This window comes from Fringilla coelebs, assembly GCF_963513975.1.
Source record: "Fringilla coelebs genome assembly, chromosome: 1".
Lineage (NCBI taxonomy): Eukaryota > Metazoa > Chordata > Aves > Passeriformes > Fringillidae > Fringilla > Fringilla coelebs.
This window is the reverse complement of record NC_140028.1, coordinates 77,163,679-77,184,193: the sequence shown is the minus strand read 5'-3', so window position 1 is coordinate 77,184,193 and position 20,515 is coordinate 77,163,679. Positions and strand designations below refer to the sequence as shown.

Genomic DNA, 20,515 nt, shown 5'->3' with positions numbered 1-20,515 from the left:
TTTAATTTTAAAAAAAGGACTTAAAAGGAACATCTTCAATATTAGCAATCTTTAGGATTTATTTTTTCTTCTCATAAAAATTCATGAAGCCGTTTTATTTTTCATTCTGACTGGGGAAATGAATGGGGAAATATTTTGCTGTTTCAAACTTTGATAGACATTGAAAAATATTTTTAAAATATACTTGATATATATCAGACAGGACATCAAGAGTCTTAGCCAGACACTTTTTCCCTGTTTCCTCAATGTCCACAAAGGATTAGTTGTCAGTAACTGAAGTATAGATAACTGATGTTTTTGCAGCTTCTGACATATCTAGCTAACGGCTTCATGCAAACATATTTGCATAGCTGAGAAGTAATATAAAGGTTTTACTAGAAAGGAAGATTGAAAGTCCTCCAAATCTGGGAGTAAACTTTTTTTTCCTACTGAGCAGAAAATAATTAAATTGAATAGAAGGTGGCTCCATTTGTATTTTGTAATTATGGTTTAAGGATGAACCTGCTTTCAGGTAGTTGTAGATAGAGATAAGGGCTCCCCTTGGACTCCTTTTCTCCAGGCTGAACAAGCCCAGATGCCTCAGCTGCTCCTCATATGACTCACTCTCCAGACCCTTCACCAGCTCCGTTGTGCTTCTCTGGGTATGCTGCAACCCTTCAATGTCCTTCTTGCTATGAGGGTCCCAGAGCTGGACACAGAATTTGATGTGTGCACTCCTCAGTGCTGAGTACAGGGGATAATCACTGTCCTGCTCCTGCTGGCCACACTATTGCTGATCCAGAACAGGATGCCATTGGCCCTCTTGGCCACCTGAGCACACTCTGGCTCATGTTCAGCTGTCTGTCAACCAGCACCCCCAGGTCCTCTTCCCACAGGCAGCAGAAACCATAGTCTGAAACCAGGGAGTAAAGGCTACAGTCATTAAAAACTTTTTTTTTTTTCTTAAACTTTTAAGGAATTGCTTTTGAAGTCATAAATTAAGGTTTCTGCCTAAAATGTTCAGTGTTTCAACTTTTGGTATAGCCCTTGCAAAATAATAATTAGGGTGTTTTGCACATGAACTATTAGGTGTTCAGAAATTTGGAGGAATCTGTAAATCCCCTAGTGTTAAAGCAGCATAAGTAGGTGTTCTCTCTGAGAAAGCTGCAGAGGAATTATGCTTTTGGGGATTTCTTACTCATCATAATTTTAGACATGCACAAAGTTGAGTGTTGCTTCTTTGTTTCTTCATAAGTGTATATGTCAAGATATTTCATTTCCTTTTCATGTTTTAAATCACTGCAGAAGTGATTGGAGATAATGGCAAGATATTTCATTTCCTTTTCATGTTTTAAATCACTGCAGAAGTGATTGGAGATAATGGCAAAAAAGCCATAATTGTTCATGAAACAAATAATTGTCATTTCTAGTTTACTTTCTTATTAATTTATTCACAAAAAGTAGCCATATGTTTTATACCTCTTTAAGGGTATAAAGTATATATTTATACCTGCATTAAGGGTAAAGAAATGTAGCAGAAAATAAAACCTTTGCATTTCAGCTGGTTCTCAGGGATTAGAGGGGCTGTATAAAGCTGGGCTTAGTTTCTGATTATAGCCAATAGCTTTCACAACCACAGATTCACAAATACTGCAGTTTTGCCACTATAGGTGTGGTTGTATTCAATAGGAACTTGTGCAATCACAGATTCACAGATTCACAAATAGAGCAGTTTGCCAATCTGATGCCAAAGATCCGTCCAGGTTCAATGAGAACTTACAGAATCCAGGTTCACAAATGTTGCAGTTCATTGAAGCAACAGAATGGCAGGTTGTGGATTGCTGGTGATAAATGCATTACAACAGAGTGTTATATGTTTTGAGACAAAATATAGAAACAGAGGTATTAGCACTATACATATATATATCTCTCTATATCTATATATAGATATAGATATATATATAGATATCTACAAGTATTCCCATGTCTATTCCAAGGCAGTTGGAGGGATAAAGTTCACCTAAAGGTGTCCATTTAGAAGAGGGGGAGAGACAGAGTCCATCAATTCATACTGATGCAGCAGAGATATTTTTCCCCTTCTCTGTCTTGTTATCCTAAACTCCTTCTTTTATATGATAATTTTTGACCCTTACCAAAGGGATGGAACAATCACATGCTATAGGTGGGGTTTTGGTGACTGTGACTTATACATGTAAGGCATGTTCTCTTTTCATTTTCTTTCTTAGGAGTGTGAAAGTTAATATATCAATAGGGCTTAATGAGGGTTTTCATTACTTGCTTATTTACTTTCAGTCAGAATTTACAGTTCATACAAAGGTAAAACAAACACACTGCTCCTCCTCTACCTGCTGAAGCAGCAGTAAAGGCTCTCTGACCTTCTCCACTGTGTGTCTGTGAGCATCCTAATCTCCTTGAAGGACCAGATTCAAACTCTTGTCGTGCCCAGTGAGAAGGAGGGAGGCTGATACCTGGAACAGGTATGTGGGTGCTCTTCTGTGCCTCACTGAGAGGCTTTTCAGCTTCCTCTTCACCCCAGATATCCTTCCAACATTAGGCCTGGTCTGAGCCTAGTGTGAGACCACCAAGGGGTCCAGCTTGTGTTTTTCTCAAAGAAGCCTTATCAGTTCTTCACTAACTTAAAGCAATTCCATAGCAACTAGGACAATTTTCCACAAAACCACAGAAAACAAATCATTTAGACTTGAAACATGTGATGACTCGTCCTTCACTTCCCTTCAAAATTCCTTCTGAAGTCAGTTTATTTAACCAGAATTTGATTCCATTCTTTAGGCTTTGCAAATACTCTGTTGTTGTCAAGCAATAATATGCCAGCTGATCAGGAAATACATATCCTAAACACAAACACTGCATTGAAGTAGAGGATTATAAGTGAAGACTGAAAACTCATTTTCCTTCCGGTGTTTTGCTATTTGACGGGTTTGCAGCTGTGTGTGCTTGTTTGAATTATTTCTGCATTACTATAAGCATCTCAGTCTTTTAAGTGGGGAATGCACCTAATGGTCTGGAAAATTATTTCAATGTTGCTCAAAAGCTGTATGTGACACTGTAGTGTATGGTGCAGTAAATTCTTGGCAGTTAACACAGCCATGAATGGGGTGAAAAATAGTTATAGATAGTGCACTGTAAAAAAACCATATAAAAGTAGCTTTGCTTCTCATTAAATAACTTTTAAAAAAGAGGGTAGAACTTTCTAATTATAGTATTCTTATATATAGATTTTTTTAGCAAGATATTTATCTTAAACTTAATTATTTTTCTGAATCTCTTTTTAAATAAAAAATAAAACTAAAAAATTTAAAAAACAACCCCACAAAATATATTTATTGTCAGCAATGTGTATTTTTACCCATCTGTATCTCACTGAATTTCAGTTTCAAGGAAGATAGAACAAGAGACGACAATGAACTTGTACTGTAACTAGACAGATTAAGGCTAGTCATTAGAAAAAAATTTAATGAGATTTTTTAAAACACTGGAATGCATTGCCTGTTAAGGAATGCCAATTTTCTTAAAAGATGTCTTTAAAACCTGTTAGATCAACATGTGCCAGTAATGGTTCAAATTTCCTTAGGAGAGGAAGTCCTGTTTCTCTGTGATTCTTTTATTTTATACTTGGCAGATTCTTTTACTTTATACTTTATACAGAAGTAAGATTTAATGTTTTAAACTGGTATCCTTGTAGAGTGTATTCACGTAGAAATTAAAGATTAATTCATAAATATATTGGAGAAGGGAGACTATAATAATTTCATTGCTTCCAGAGTGATTTTTACAGTAAAATGATTATTTATCATCTTGGACGAAAAGTGAAACTTATTTTGTTTGGGGTTTGTTTGCAGGGAAAATGTAACTGTTTCATTAAAAATGTGAAATTCAAACTTTTCTATATTTTTTAAGTCTATAACATATCAGAAAAAAATCAGCCAAGAGCTATTGAGGAGACTAACAAATATTCTTGCAAGATGCAAGAATTAGCCTAGCCTGGAAAGAAGATACTTGCTCCTGAGCTATCATTAACGAATGGGCTGAATGGATTTCTGGGAAAAGCAGTTCAAGAACAAAACACAGATATACTAGGAGGCAATAAACCCAGATGTCATTCAGTGAGAGGAAGGAGTCTTCTGTTTCTATCTGCTACTTTCAGAAGTATATATTCATCTGTATTAGACACCTACATGTACAAATTGCAGTTGCTCTGTGCATTGTCAGTAAATTCTTTACTTTCAGGATGCACCAAAACATGGAGCATCTAAAGACTCAATTTACGGTGGAAGATCTCTTTACTCCCTGGCTGTATAGGTGCTTATCATCTATTTGGTACCTCAACAGTAAATCTAAACTGGAATATATTTCACTGGGACCATCAGCTAGTTAGATTTCCTGTGTATGGGAAAAATGCACAGAATTCTTAAAGCCTGTTGGGCTAAAGTTTTGGACAGGTTATATAGAATGCACATCGAAAAAATCCCAGACTGGATAGAAACATTGATTAGAAATTGGCCCTTATTTTTTGTCTAAGTTTTTAGCATAGTTTTACATCATTGTTTATGATTCTAATTTATGTAAATCTGAACATTAGAGGCTAGGTTGTCACATGATAAATGTATTCTTTTCATAACCTTTGTTTCCCCAGTTCAAAAGGAGGGAGGAAACAATTAAACACTACGCAGGTATACACACATATACAGCATGAAAGGAGCATGGATAAATTATTGAGAACTCTTGCATTTCTATGCTATAGTCAATGTTCTCGCAATAGTAAAAGCTTATTGTATTAAACTCATTTTATTGTCCATAAACAGAGAAGTGGGAACATCACCACACTGCCAACTAAGATAGATAGCCACAGAATAAAATGAACAAGAAGAAAAAGCAGTCCTTTTAACCATACAGAAATACTCACAGCTGATGGTGGGGCGCAGTGTTTAAATAACCTTAATAAGAGTTCTTATGTGAAAAAATCTGTACTAAAATGTTTAGAATATTTCAGAGGATTTCTTGAAATGTGTTCCTAAAGAAGGTCATGTTAAGTGACGCTCAAGACTATTCAGTGTGAAGCTGAAGGACACTGAAATTTGGAGGAAATTCATAGGCACCTTCATAAGCACTTTTAGAACATCAGGTATCATCATTTGGTTTGTATTATTCAAAAATATATCTGCATAGTATATTCATATATTTGTTTGTTTTCTATTTTGCACCACTAAAAAGAGACAATACTTCCTCCAGAGAAAATGGTGCCTTAATACTGAGGCACAAATACAAAAAAGCATTATGTAGCTTTCAGACTTCATAACTGCAGGGCTGACAGTTAAAAAAAAAATTAAACACATTTTGAAGTATGAGGAAAGGTTAAGTTCTTCATATACTTTTTCATTGTTTGCTCAATATGTCCCTTTGAATATAGTGTTCAGTAAATTCAGTAAACTGATACATAATTATCAAGATGTCCTTTGTGTCATTATCAAGTATGATTTTAATTCATAAATCCTTGGTGTGACAAGTCAATCTTTTTATATGCCTGTATAATAGCAATAGTATTATAAAAGAAAAGAAAAAAATTCCATTTTGACAGATTTATGAGAATTTATAGTGTTTATGCAGGACTGTCATACACAGACATATCTTCAGTCCTTTACTAGAAATAGCTTTCAAAAATGTTTTTTAAAAAACTTATGTGGAATTGCAATGACTTCAAAAAAGGTTCCCTATGTGCTGGATTTGCAAAGCTCAAATAAATTGTAAAAGGCACAGAGTTGCAACCCTAGAGAGTGCAAGGGAAGATATTGCGTGTCTCTGGACACTAAAGTACAGCATTTTTCCTGGAATCAAAATTGAATAGTAATCTATGTTTGAATTATATACATACATTATGCAACAGTCATAGTCTGAGCAGCACCTTTCTAAAACGTGAAAATATGAAGGGACCATTTCTATGGATCAAAGGGGCTGCTCTGGAGCTAGCCTGGACTGCTTTTTAATCATCCCTAAATATTTGTTATGCCTCATGATATGTATTGCCCATAAACACTGGAAGGAGCTGTGGGTCAGAAGTGTGTGCCTAAGTAGTCAGTTCATTTTCTGGTCTGTGCAGCAATGGGTTTGTCGTGGCCGTGCATTCATTTCCCTGGACATGGAAGTTCCTGGTTTTGTCTGTCACCTGGCACTGACAGGGAAGATGAACTGACTGACAAAGAATAGACCAACACTGGACTGTTGGAACTTTGCACTAAATGTTCTGCCATTTGGCAGTATCACTTAGGCAGTAATAAATTTTCTGTAGTAAATAAGCGGTGGTATTAGCCAGGACATAATAAATGATCAAACCCCTCTTTCTCCCTAACATAATTGCTGTCCTCTGCTTTACAAAGAAAGACTGAATCCTTTCTATTCTTCTGCAAATCAGTTTTATAGGTCCAATAAACTAAGTGTGAAGAAAATTATTTGAAACATCATTGTCCAGGGTTAGGGCTGATTTTTCAGAGACAAGTGGGCACACTTAATTGCAGGCCATGTTTTTAAATGACCTTTTTAAGGCATTTACAATTGAAAATTGCCCCTTTTATCTATATTATCTTGATATTGTGTAAAGAAAATTATCTTTCTAAGGCTTTAATTTTTTTCAGAATTAGAACAAAAATAGTAGATGTAATGCCCTGAGAAAAGTTTTAGTAACATCAAATATCTTGTCCTGAAAAAAGAGAATTTGTTACAAGCAGAGAAATATAGTAATGTCTTTTCAAAAGTATGCATATATCAGCCATTAAATTATTTTAAGATCCTGAGGATATGTGTGTCATTTTCCTTTGAGAAATGAAATCTTTAAAAAAGGGTACTAAAATTCTGTTCTTCAATCTTTCTGTAAATGACTTCTGTAACACATTTCACAGGAAACCCTATGTGATATTGTATTACTGTTATGGATCACCATGAGAAAGCTTTCTGCATGTCAAGATATAATTTTAAAGTTTACTTTTTCGTCTCCTGAAAATCAGAATGCAACTTTTTGTTATGTCTTTGGAAGTATTTAAAATAATTTTTTGGATAGTATATCCTCTGAGGTCAAGCTGTAGGTTTTCCCATACACAGGAGAATGTTTGTCACTAAAAAAAATTTATAAGCGTAAGAGTTTCTAAACAGAATAAAGAAATTATTGTTGACACAAATGGGCAATGTCTGCTCATACTAAAACAGCTACTGTGCACCATTTTCACATCACGGACAATTATATATATGAAGTTTTCTTAAAGAAACAGAAGAGATACTTAAATGAAGCAGAAAAATATCTACAACATTTGTAAAAATGTGAAATTCCTTAAAATACTCATGCTCCATTTTAATTATTGATTTCCTAAGTTACCAAAACTAATTTTTTGCAAATAACTGTCCTACATTCAGGAAATACATGGTTCTCTGTAGTTGTCTCTTGACTTAGATTTATTTAATTTACAGTATTTGATTGAATTTACAATAGCTGAGTTTTAGGAGGTCAGAATTTTATTTCACTCTCATACAGTTTTACTTAAATCTTTTCTCAAATTTCTCCATGAGAGTTTCATTGGTAGAAGTATACAACTTGCAAATCTTTCTAAAATTATTGATGCTGTATACTGGAACATCACTGTGACTCTGTACCAGATAATGTGCTTCACTTGCATGCTGAACTTTCTCCAGTAAGACAAGAGGGTAAAAGACTCTGAAGAGTCTAAAATGTAAGGTGGAAAGTAGAGGTAGAGAGATTTTAATTCAGTTGCCTGCTCCAAAGAGGAAGCAAATAGCCCAAAAATGTATGCTGTCTGTGTGTCCTGTTCTTGACCTCAAAACATTGATTCAAATATGTATTTTGTTCTTTGCTTGTGGTTTTATTAATATTATGATATAAACAAAACATGATTATTATCCAGATTCTCAGGAGTTGTAACAGCAAGCTTGCTCATATAAGACACTCCTCCCTGATATGAGCTTCCATCACCAGTAACACCTGTAGAGCAAATACTCAACTAGGTTAATGGATTGACAACTTAGTCCTAATCGTACTAAGAAGCTTTTTGCCTAAAAATAACAGATAAGATTCTTTACTGGTGTCAATCAGCATAACTTCATTACCTTGATATGAAGTATCTGGATTTATCAAGAGTGACAATATGAAGTCTGGCTCACCCTCATCGGGTATGTGCTTCAAGAAGGTCTTAAGGAGGATGGACAAGAAAAGTATTTGACAGTTCCAAACATGGCAGGTGATCACAGGTGCAATATCTGCCGTTGAAAACCTCCTGCCCACTCTGTTTGGAGCTCCCCATTCATCGTGGTACCCTGGATTTTTCTGTTTTTTTCCTAGTACATGAAATATTTTTTTTTCAATTACATATCAGATATGTAGACACATGTACATTTCTTATGCTTTTTTATATTACTTCAGGCCATTCTAGAGATTTAGAAAATGGAGCAACACCTTCAGAGAAATACTTGTTATAGTAGATTCTTTTTAGAGGATAGACTTATAGAGAAATATATAAAGAAAACGCTGGGTAAAAATGTTTCTGTCCTTCATTCAATTAAAGTAGAATGCTGTAAATAATTCAGAATGAAAACTTGTATACTGCTCTGAATTGCTGTTTCATTTTGTCATTAGAATTAGAAACAGGTATTTTTATATAGCTTGTGGAGTGATGTTCAAGAACAATTAGGCGAGGAATAATAATTTAGCTTTACAATAGGTAGTTAAACAAAGTGGGTGATTGTATCTTAAATAAACAGCCTTCATGAACTTTAAAAAATAATCTTACTCCCCACAAATGTTAGTAGAATAGGGAATTGGTTTTGTTTTTTTTTTAATTTTTCATTTATATTTAAAATCTGTAGTAATAGATTAATTTAAGGTCAGCCATGTTAAGGAATATGGTTTTGCTTTTTGTAACTGAAAGTTTATTTCCTAATGATTGGTTTGCAAGTACATTTGAATAAGTGTCAATGAATCTTCATGTCATTATTTAGAACATACACTTAGAGCAATCATTGACCTTTTGTACCAAATTGTAAACCAAAGTAGGCCTCTTATCTGTATTGTCCTACTGTGAATTTTTAATATGAAATGGAGAAATTGAAAATAATTTTAGAAAATTTTATTTGTTTTGGAAAGGACAGACTGAGGCTATTGAGGTCCACTTTTTAAAATCATTCCAGGTCCTCAGAAGGCAAAAAATTTCACCACATAGAACCCCAAAGAATGAAGAAACCTATCTGACACTGCTATTGATCTGTTTTCTTGCACTTTGTTTATTAAGCTTATTGATGACTGAGCAAGTAAGTTGAGTCTTAGGTTGATAGGTGTGGTTCTTTTCTCGTAGGGAAAATTAAACCTGAAGGTACAAAACAAAGACTGATGCATTTTTGAGTAATTTTAAATGAGAATGGTAAGTAGGAAGAAGAAAAGTAAAGATTTTTTTTTCCCTTTTCTTTTTTTTTTTTTACAGAACTCAGCATGGAAATTCATAATATATGGTGTTTGAAATCATGGTACTTGTGATTGGATTCATGAAGTTGTATAACTTCTCTCAGTCTGGGCGAAAAAGTTATGAATTTTCCAGGAAAAATAATAAAATGTATGCACAGTTATTCCTGAGTAATTCTTGCTCCACTAAGAGTTTCTCAGAGTCAGAGCTAGTATTTTCAAATTTTTGATTTTTCTAAATTCAGAATAATTTCAAATTAAGGCAATGTTTGTTTCAAGTCAAGAGGTGTTCAATGCTAATATGTACAGCAGAAGTTGAGCTTTGTTTGAGCTTATTGAATAATGAATTGACTCAAATTAGAAAGAGAAACAGCTGTATAAAATTGATTTGTGTCATATTTTATGTTCTGTGTGACCTTATTGTGAAGTTTTTTATCTTATTGTAGTGTGAGAATGCCTCTTTTCAACAAGTTACACCAGTAATTCAGTAATCCAGTAATCATTTTCTTGATAGCAGTGTACTGTAACAAATGAACAACAAAGACTGCTGTTTTCAGCCAATTGTAAGATTTATTGTACTTCCAGGTAGAGATTTATCTTTTCTCTGACTGGATCGATCTGACTTCAGGTCAATAATTCCTGATTGAATCTCTACAAAAGTCAATAGCTACCTATTATGTCACCTAATACACAAAGATTTTGTGGATGTCAGGTCTATGGAAGAAAATAACATTTGTGAACGTTTCACAGTTTTTATTATAAGATTACTTCAAATTTTATTTATATATCACAATTATTTTTGTGTCCATAAGAAAATTCTGAAAATTGTGGTTCACCTAGGGCTTCCACAGACACATTTTCAGTGTTCAAAAATATCTGTGTGTTATCTGCCATGGTTCCTTGGTCAGCCTTCTGTTTATCCAGAGTACAGTTCTTAGATATTTTTTCTCTTATGCAGAGTTTGAACTAATATTTTTTATTGTGTGAATAGATAAGGATTTTTATACAAGTATGGACGCTTCAAAGAATGTATAAAATTTTTGGTCATTCACTTTGTTTTACAAGAAAACATTATGATAATATTTTTTTCTAGAATTTTTCTTTCAAGGACCTCTAAGGAAACCAATTACTCATATTTTAAGGTTGCTGTTGTATCATATATACATATTTACACTCTGATGCACTAAATCTAGCACTAAAGCATTTTACTCAATTAAGAAGTTTTTTTATTAATGGAATTCTGCTGGTTATTGAATTTATTAAATTTTTTCTTTAAAAAGGTATTAGCTTGCATGGCCACTGTCATTGGACATAAGCTGCATGGTTTTCCTTGTAATCCAGGTACCTGGGAGAGATGGAAAAATGATTCACATTCATTATTTACACCAGTCTCAATGTAGTTCATTCACACTTTGCAGATAAGCATGCTGAAATGCTCAGTAAGGTTGCACCCTAAGTTACTTATAAAAATTATATGTTATGCCATGCTGTCCTTAACATATTATGCAAAGGTCAGTGAAGCACTGCAGTTCAGTAGAATGCTCCATGGGTGTGCAAGAAGTGAGCATCACAGGGAGGAAAGAGCACAACCTATGTATAAATGCTTGGTGTGTTGGCTAAGCAGGTTTTCTTACTAACAGATAATCTGAATTTTATGTCTTGACCCTGGCAGTCAGTTGTAATTAAATTATTCAACAGATGAAATTTTGTCCCAATGTGGAATCTTTTCAAGACTGTATGTTGAATTCAGATTTTTTTAATTAGCTGGACACCATTTTGAACCTATTAGAAAGGGAGTATTTATGCCTATAGTCATTGTCTCTCTTCTTGACCTCTTATCAAGGTGATCTACTTTGAAAAGAAGCCAAAATATTATTTGAAATAATGGGCAATGATGTTAATTATCCCCAATTATTTAGATATATTATTACGTACTTATTTAAGACAAAAAGATTAATTTCTATTAAAGCAAATTAATTTACTAATAGTAGATGGGAATTATGAAGTAAAGTCTGGGGCTCCATCTTTGTTTTCTTTCACTTTGAAGGAATAATAAGGAGCTTTGGATTATTACTGGAATATTAGTAGCTTTAACCTTCATCTGCATCTTCCTTTCTCATTTTCATTCAAGCTTTAGATTAAATATATGTTTGTGTAGGCCAGAAGATATGTAACATTACAAGAAGAAAATTTCAATATTAGCAGTCTAGCGGTCTATCCTATTTTAAGAGAGCAGGATTTCCATGTTTGTGAATATAAGTCATTAGTTTTCAGGTTGTTTTAAGCTTTTTCTTGTCAAATGTGATTTCCTTTGAGAAGACTCATGTACTTAATTCCAATCTGCTGTGTTCAGAGGTTACTGAATGCATCCCCTTTTTACCTAATTGCTTTGTTTGTCATGTGTCATTAGGTTGTTCCTTCTCACAAAGGATTAAATACACCTCTAAGAAGTTTATATCTGAAGAAATTGCACTTAATGAGTAATTTAATCTCTTCCAGCATTCTTTGCCCTTGCCTCCACAGTGATATCATTTGTTTTCTTCCTCTGCTTGAGTATCTGACATGTAAACTGTTGTGGAGAATGCCTCAATATCTAAATGGCATTAAGATAAATGCCATTCATGTATATCTATATCTAGGTAGGTTCCACAGCTATCTTGGCCTTAACGTTTCATTCTGTTGTACAATCAGCCATCACTTGTTACCAGCTTGAGCAAACAATTATTCTGTTCCACTTCCCTTGAGGTTCAGGTTCTTCTTTGCTTTTTTTAGTACATTTTACATTTAATTCTCAAAAGAAAACATTTTCAGAAGAGCAGTAGCATCATACTTCTGCAGGCTTTATTTGAGACACATGCCTACTCCATTGACAGGAACACATCAGAGTTTGAGCATCGTATGGGTTAAGGTGGAGGATCTGACTGACCATTTATCCTTTTGGCTCCTAGGCACATATTTCTTCAGAACTATAGAAATGCCAGTAATTTGGGTTTCAGTTCCAAAGAATTCATGAGTCTGTGCAAAACCACCAAGATGTCTTCTATAAAAATTGAATTACCTAATCATGCAGAATTATGCAGAGAATTAATATATAGTGGCAGGTTACCAAGACACAAGAATGTTTTTATTCTAAGTCTGTCTTTAAGCTTTCTTCTGCTTCTTCATACCACATCTTCAACAATTTTGTGTAGAAAAAATGTTTGTTCAAAAATGGAAAGGCAGTTTTAAAAGAGGTCAAAACCACTCAGGTGAGAAATTTGCTTGAAAGAATGCTTAACTGTATTTTTATGTTTGAAAAATCGTAGGAATTTATGTGCACTTTGTACTCCAAAAGAAACTACTTGCACATTTTCAGGACGTAGCATATTGATAAATAGTTTCTGAGAAATTAGACATTTTTTGATGTCTTTTAAGAATCTGCACATGAAAAAACAACCAGCAGAACTTCCACTTTTCTTCACCCTGAATTGTTGACTCTTTTTGGAACAGAATTAGATTAATGGGGGAACTATTACTGTTTTCAAGTTCCAGATCTAGGTAGGGTAGTAGATTCTCCCAAAGTAGATAAACAAGTTTGCAGAATTTAAATGTGTGTCAGTTTTCTGGAAGGCCAAGCAAAACCAATTTGCAATATGAGGCTGGCAAATTTAGGCAAAGACTAAAAAAAAAAAAAGGAGAGGCTAGAAAGAATCCAGCCAATTAAAAAGATTGGAATAGCAGTAATATCTTTCAATGTGTTTTTCTGGAAAATAGGCCATGCTAAACAAACATGATTTCTTTGTTTTGTGAAATGCCATGTTATATCAAAAAGATAATTGCCATGCCACACGCAATTCTAGTTAGCAATAATAGATAGCAATTAGTAGCAGCAACAAGGCTTATATTAAATGGCTATGAACTGGCTACCTGGGAGGTAGGGAATTGTCATGAAAGGGAGAGATTCCTCCAGGGCTTTACAGGGATCCGTGTAAGACCAATTCTATTCAACTTCTTTCTGTGTCTATCAAAAATAAACAAAAAAACAACCATTGGCAAAAATTTTGGATGACTATTTCTATAATAGATATCCATTTGATTACAGCACTTGCCTCTTGCACATTGGAATTTATTGTCTTCTTTCTGGAGATTTCACGGCAGCAAACTTTAATTTAATTAATGTGATTGTTCCATTATGAAAACTGAGAGGTGGTGTGATTACTTTTGGTATCCATGCAATTGCCACATAAATTGGTGTATTTTTCACTCAGTTAGAGACAATTTTTTCAGATTCCTTAATTTATGAGGTATCAGCAAAATATTTTTTTTCACTTTTTAATTTCTGTGTGTTACTCATAAAGATTTTAGAGAAGGTTATTTTTACTAACAATTATTTAAATGATTTTTTTAATTCTGGGGGTATTCATTATAGTACAGTCAGCCTGGTCGATCCACCCCTTCTTTTAATGCCAAATGAATGCTATTCTATCCTACTTCTTCAAAATGTTTACTATTTTCCTTTTAAAATATTTTTCAGTACTTTTTTTTTTAGCAGTTATTCTTAAAATTTAGATTAATGTGTTTAATTTGAATGGTAATTTTATTTAAGGAAGGATATACTGTCTTTCAGTGTTATAGTCATGACCAGAGAAGAAAATCGATCATTAATTGTCATTTCTACATCCTGTGACTTTCATCCATGAAGTGTGTAGGTATGTCTCTGTAAAGGAACAAAGTGTTAGTTATATAAAGCAGATCTGAGTCAAAGGGCTAGATTAAAAAACATCTTTTCTATAGAAGAATTCAGAATGTGGAGTTGGACCATAAGCTTTATATTGCAGATTTCTGTTTACAATTATATTTTGAAGTAAATCACAAATTCAAGTCAATCTATTGAGAGTTCTAAATTTTATTTTTACTTTGAAATTTTAAGGAAAAAAATGTATTTTCTGACTTTTTCAGTATCTGTCTTAAAATGGAAAAAATGTGTTTCTTTTTTAAGGTGGAATAATATTAGAATTTGAAATGTGTTTTAATACATACAAGATGTTCAGAATATTAAGTTACAATAAAATAGGCTAAATTCATACCCTAGAAAAAGCAGTGATAAAAATAGTGGTTTTATTCCAAAAGAAAGAATAATATTAATGAAATTACCATCTGCAATACTTCAAATCTCTCAGTAAATTGGAAACTCCCACATTTAGTTGGCTATTAAATAGATATTTAGAATTGCATTTGAATCATAATTGTCTATGATCATGACAAGACAGATATAGAAGAAACTAGAAAATAGGAGGTCAAATGTGACTTACTGGCTCTTCATCAAATATCTAGTGACCACACTCAACTTTCAACAACAGAATGAAAATTTTCCAATCAAAAAAATACTTACTTCCCCATGACAAAATAGTTTGCCATTAAAGTGGAGTTGTGTGACTGTTTTTTCTTTTTGTTTTCCCCACTGGATAGAAAACCTCTGAGCTCAAAAAATAAAATAGACCATGTTTTATCCAGGGCAATTCAGACATCATGCAGGAGTAGGCTGTAAAATAAAGATGACTAAAAAATTCTGAGGTGGTTACTGAATGTAAATGAGTTCTTATTTTATGTAAGTAATAAGATAAATTCTTTTAAGTGTACCGGACTAATTGGTAAGTACATAGTAAAATACTTCAGTAAATGCATAGCTATGCACCTGGCTGTGGCAGATATTTTCTTAGTATTTGTCTGCAGTTAGAAAAGTCTTGATTTTTGCAGTCTCAGTTACAGTGGATCCTTCTGTTGTAGCTTTTCTTTTATGTAAGTTAAATGGTTCTTCACAGAATGCTAAAAAAGATAACACATTGTCAGATGCTGCAGAGCATATAAGTGTCTTTAAGAAAGTTTGGTATAAAAGAAAAGGTATTGACTGCAATTCAGTAATAAGAATGAATTCAGAGAGCCTGAGAGGGAAGTAAAACTTGCCAAAAATGAAGTTATTTTCAGGGCTTTCTCAAATCCAATGGTGTTGGGGAAAAGGAAAGAAAAGGAGCTATCCACAATAGTAGACATATCAATATTTCATCTCAGAGTTCTTTTTCCTCAGTTTTATCTGATACTTTGAGGATAAATACAGGACCATCATGAAGAAATTTCTTAACTGCAAAAGGTTGTGAAGAACTGTCAGTACTGAGAAGGAGGCTAATGTGATTATGGGCAAGAGCAAGAAAGTATAATCAAAATTAATAGCATTAAATAGTAAAAGTACTTTTAAGACGTATTGTTTCATTTTAGTTAGTCCTGTGAGTAACAGGTGGTAGGACTTATCCTTATTGGTCCTATTCACATTAAGAGGTTCTATGGTTCTACAGAAATTCTGGTCTCATTCATTTGGAATTGTCACTGGGGAAAAATGCCATGGGTTTATTAGTCAATTAAAGATCAATCATCAATGTAATGTATTCCATATAAAAAATAAAAATGTTGCAATGAAAAAAGACTATTAAAATCTTAATTGGAAAGTAAGTAGGGTTCTCCTCATACATGGTCAAGAAAGATAAATTCAAATTGGAAAATGTGCTCTCTCAAAACTATTGAAATTGTCACTCACAAACAAAATTAAGAATAAAATTTAAAAACCCTAGCAGAACTGGTGTGCTTTAGAGGTGAATAAACTTATAAAATAAATTAGAAGAAAATGTGTTTTCTTGGGAGAGCCTTCCATGTGGGAAAAAAAAACATCTCTCATAATTTTAGGATGGAAACAGGTGTGAGTATTTGTGAGGGCAGAAGTCCAAACCTGTGTGTTTTTCTCAGCAACATTCCAATAGATTTACCCTTCCATATGTTGTATTTGATTTTTGACATAGCAGTCAAACTTCTGTATAAATTCTTTATTTAATACCAGAAATAGTATGGGTGTACCTGTAACGATGTCTACATCTTGGGTTTTTTTTAATTTTCTTGTTTTCCTTTCCTACCATAGATGGATAAATGCTGAAGGCATAGCTGAGAAGTACTTGGTTAACAGGGTCACAGTGCTGCCTAAAAAATATGAGGCAAAATTAGGGCTGTGTTCAAATTTAAAAAAACTTGTGACAGCTTTCTTTTTTCAGGGTTGGTTTTTTTTTTTTTTTTTTGGTAAATGTTTCAGTCAGGAAAATGTCTTCCTTAAGATTAACTTCCTGTCTTCTTGTGGGAGGTACACCAGCCCCTGCCAAGCATACTGAAGATAGTCAGGAGCATTTCCTGCTTTAAAAGAAACTGCCAGATCATTTAATTTTATCCTAGGGAAAAAGACAACTAAGTTCTCCTTACACATTTTGGGATCAATAGTGAAACTTGAGATGATGCATGATTTTAGTGCTGCACTGCCAGGAGTTGGTGGAGCTGCTAGGGACAAGGACAGAGCATTAGAGTCCTCACAGTAGTTACATACCTCATACTGATGATATGATTTCAGGATGTATAAATGGATCTGAAACCCAGGCAGAAGAGGGAGATAAATTTTCTCTCAACCCCTGCCTTCAGCCCATCAAAACTTTAGTTTTCTTATTCTAAACTTTGCACACAAGGTTTTGAAACTAAGAGCCTGACCTAATTCATTGTCTCATCTTTCAGAGAAGAGGAACCTGCTGCAAGTGAGAGAGATGAAGTGATTAGTCATGATTAGTCATCCACATAATCCTTATTAGCTATCTACAAGCCTTGATTAAGCATCATACCCCTTGAAGAAAACAAAGAAAAGTAACCATAAATCAGGGGAATTTCAGTTTGTTTAAATGAATTTTAAAATGCAAGTGGCTAATACTAGGGAGGATAGTGTAGAAGGGATGTTCTACTATGTTACATTTGGTCTGTTACAAGTTGAAATGGGAGGTTCTTTTAAAAAATCCTATATTTCTTACATGTATGTGCATATGCATAAGCATGATACATTTACTTTCAATGTAAAAAAAAAATAAAGCAATTCATTTGAAAAGTCAAAAAGACAAAAAAGTAAGGACATTCTCAGTTCTAGGACATTCCCATATTCCTATTTATCAGTAAAATATATTTTCAGAACAGTAGTACCAGATTTCTTTAACCATATTTATTTTTATAAAAATGCATATTTAAATTACAGCAGTTCCTTTTATCTAAATGACCCTTTAAATTTCCTTTTCTAAATTTATAGTGTGTATAAATTGTGGTTATTTTCAATACATCATGTTGCAATTTCTGAAAAAAATATCTGTTTCAAACGGTATCATTTTGAGGAAAAAAGCACTGATGAACTAAACCAGACTTGTATACTGTTTTTAGCCAGTTTGTCCCAATCTACACTTCTGATGGAAAGTAACGTACAGTGCAAAACTGTGTTAAAATAATTCTAAAACTTTGTGGATGCTTAAAAAAATATATTCTTTGTGCACAGATCTTTTTGTTTTTGTGTGATTTGCTTTCAGAAATGAATGGAAGCAATGGTATAAGCTACATGAAACTTTCCATTTTGTATGTAATAATGGTTAAATGGTTTTATTGAAGAAATGCAAAGAAAGTATTTTTAAAATACAAGAAAGATAATGCTCTGGAAAATACTTTTTTACATGATCTGAAACTGTGGGGGTCAAGAAAGCTTGAGAATTGTGCTGCAGATAAAGTTCTCCTGAAGAGTAACATTCTATTTCTTAAGATTCTTTGCATTAGTAATTATTATATGATTAAAATTTTCCCAGAAGCAACATCTGATGGTGCTATGCTATTTACTTATTAGTAGCAAGAGCTCACTTTCAGAGTCCAATAGAAGTTACGCTAAAATTGTAGTGCTATAAAAATGTAATGTTAATAAATTGGGCATTTTACATATTTCTTTATTTATTTTTATGTAACTCTACTCCAGTCCATTAATATCTTTTGCGTACTGGTGTGCTCAGAACTGCACCTAGCACTCCAGATTTGATGAGCAGAGGGGAAGGATCCCCTCCCTCAACTGGCTGGCAATGCATTTCACGATGCAGCCTGGGAAGATGCTGGCCTTGTTTGCTACAAGGACACAATGCCGGCTCATGTTCAACCTGAGGACCACACCAGATTCTTTTCTGAAAAGCTCCTTCCCAGCTGGTCAGTCCACAGGATGTAGTAGCTCCCTACCACTTGACATTTCTCTTTACTGAATTCCATGATTTTCTGTCAGTCTGTGATCAAAGAAATTAGCTGGGTTTAATTTACAAGTGTCATCATAGGTGGAAAATGTCTCCTAATTGAAGCTGTGCCCATCACGTTGTCTCCCCCTATTTTTATTTTAACCTTTGCTTCTACATGTATAGGTAACTAAATGTGAAAAACAATTCTCATGATAATGGATAAAAAGATAATACAATTTTAGGATAATTCAATTTTGGTTTTCTCTCTCTAAGATAGTAATAACAATAAAAATCTTATCTTTTACTTTACAATTATTAATTAAGTAAAACATAAACAAAAATCTATATGAATGACATGTATCAAAAACAAAAATACTTTTTTGAGATTTTTCAAATAGGAAAATCTAGCTTTTGGGCAGTTTTAAGAGATACGTGTTATATTAATTAAGAAATTACCTTTTGTTAAAAAACATCTTGCGTCTTATTCCTTGGGGTAAGGGTTCCAATTCATTAGTTTTTTTATTAAGTAGCTAATTGAAGAGTTATATGAGAAAACACTGTTATTTTGTCAATGTAACTTTGGGTCAGGAATGTTATAAGTTGGATTGATTATTGAATAATAGAATAATTGATTTAATAAATATTGTTTCAATTTCTTCATATTATCCAGTAGGTTTATTGTCTAGCTGCATCGGAGTTGTGTTTTATATATGCATGTATACATATATATTTCATAAACTGGAAACCACCTAGCTCCACCTTTCCTGTAAAGAAAGGTCATGCCCAGCCTTTTCTCTTGCTTGAACAGAACAAGCTAATCTTGATCTTTTGTTTGTTTGTTTGTTTTCTCTCCCTCACAGGAGTCATCAGGACTGCCTTGCACAATATGGACAGGGAAGCCAGAGAGCATTATTCCGTTGTCATTCAAGCCAAAGATATGGCTGGGCAGGTCGGAGGGCTGTCAGGGTCTACAACTGTAAATATCACACTCACAGATGTCAACGACAATCCACCCAGGTTTCCTCAGAGTATGTACAATTTCAACATATAACTGATTTGAAAATCACATTGATTTTCAGTGAAGTAAGATTTTATTAGCGAAATCCAGTTAGTAGTCAAATTCATGGGGAAAAGGCAGCTTGGAAAGCATTTGGATTCACCAATATTTTTTAATTTTCCAGCATTTCCAGATAAACCACAGAGATGGCATAGCTAAAATACTGAAACTAGTAAAGATTTCTTTCAGTCTAACCACTGAATAATATTGAGATGGCTTACAAAGCTATACTGTTCTCATATGTGGGTTGTTCTCCAGCCACTGTTAAATGCATATTTCAATAATTGTGTGATTTTGATCCCATGAGGGAATTATGATGTTCCTATGGTAGATAACAGCAAAAGGCAATTCATTAAAATATTTAACCCAACATGCCTTTGGCTGCTTCCATATGTATCTATCAAATTTTTTTCTTCTGCTTTCTCTATACCAAACTAAACTTTTAAGATCGATTATTACATTTCAGATGGTCAAAATCTAAGATGTTTTTCATTATTGTTGAGCAATGATGGAGCCTGACTTTATCATAATTAAATGAATTGCTGATATTGATTTCAAACAATATTATCACATGAATATATGAAGAGTAAATACCAGAATAGAATATCTTAATGTGACCACTAATAGGAAGTAAATTTCTATCCAGCTCATTGGGTACACATTGATCTGACACAGTAGCTGGAATCTTGTGGGAATTCTGAATTCAGACAGTAATTTATTTAAAAATCTTCTGGAACATAAATGCATTTTCTCTACATATTGGCTCAAGGCCAACAAGAATGTTGTAATCTGTTCTCAGACATTGCATGAGCTATTGTAGAACATAATGGGCTGGTAGGTCAAGGTACATCCACCTGAAAATGCCTTAAGCTGTTTGAATTAAAAGATTTTTAAACAATAGTA

At 33.6% G+C, this 20,515-nt stretch overlaps 1 protein-coding gene across 1 annotated transcript in view; it reads left to right on the top strand.

Moving 5' to 3' along the window:
- CDH18 (cadherin 18) overlaps positions 1-20,515 on the top strand; it is a gene marked incomplete at both ends in the record, with an annotated part of 156,867 nt that overhangs the window by 77,379 nt on the left and 58,973 nt on the right. Inside the window, one exon of the mRNA XM_084216973.1 lies at positions 19,416-19,583. Within this exon, the coding sequence (XP_084073099.1) occupies positions 19,416-19,583 (168 nt within the window). The remainder of the gene's footprint in view (positions 1-19,415; positions 19,584-20,515) is intronic.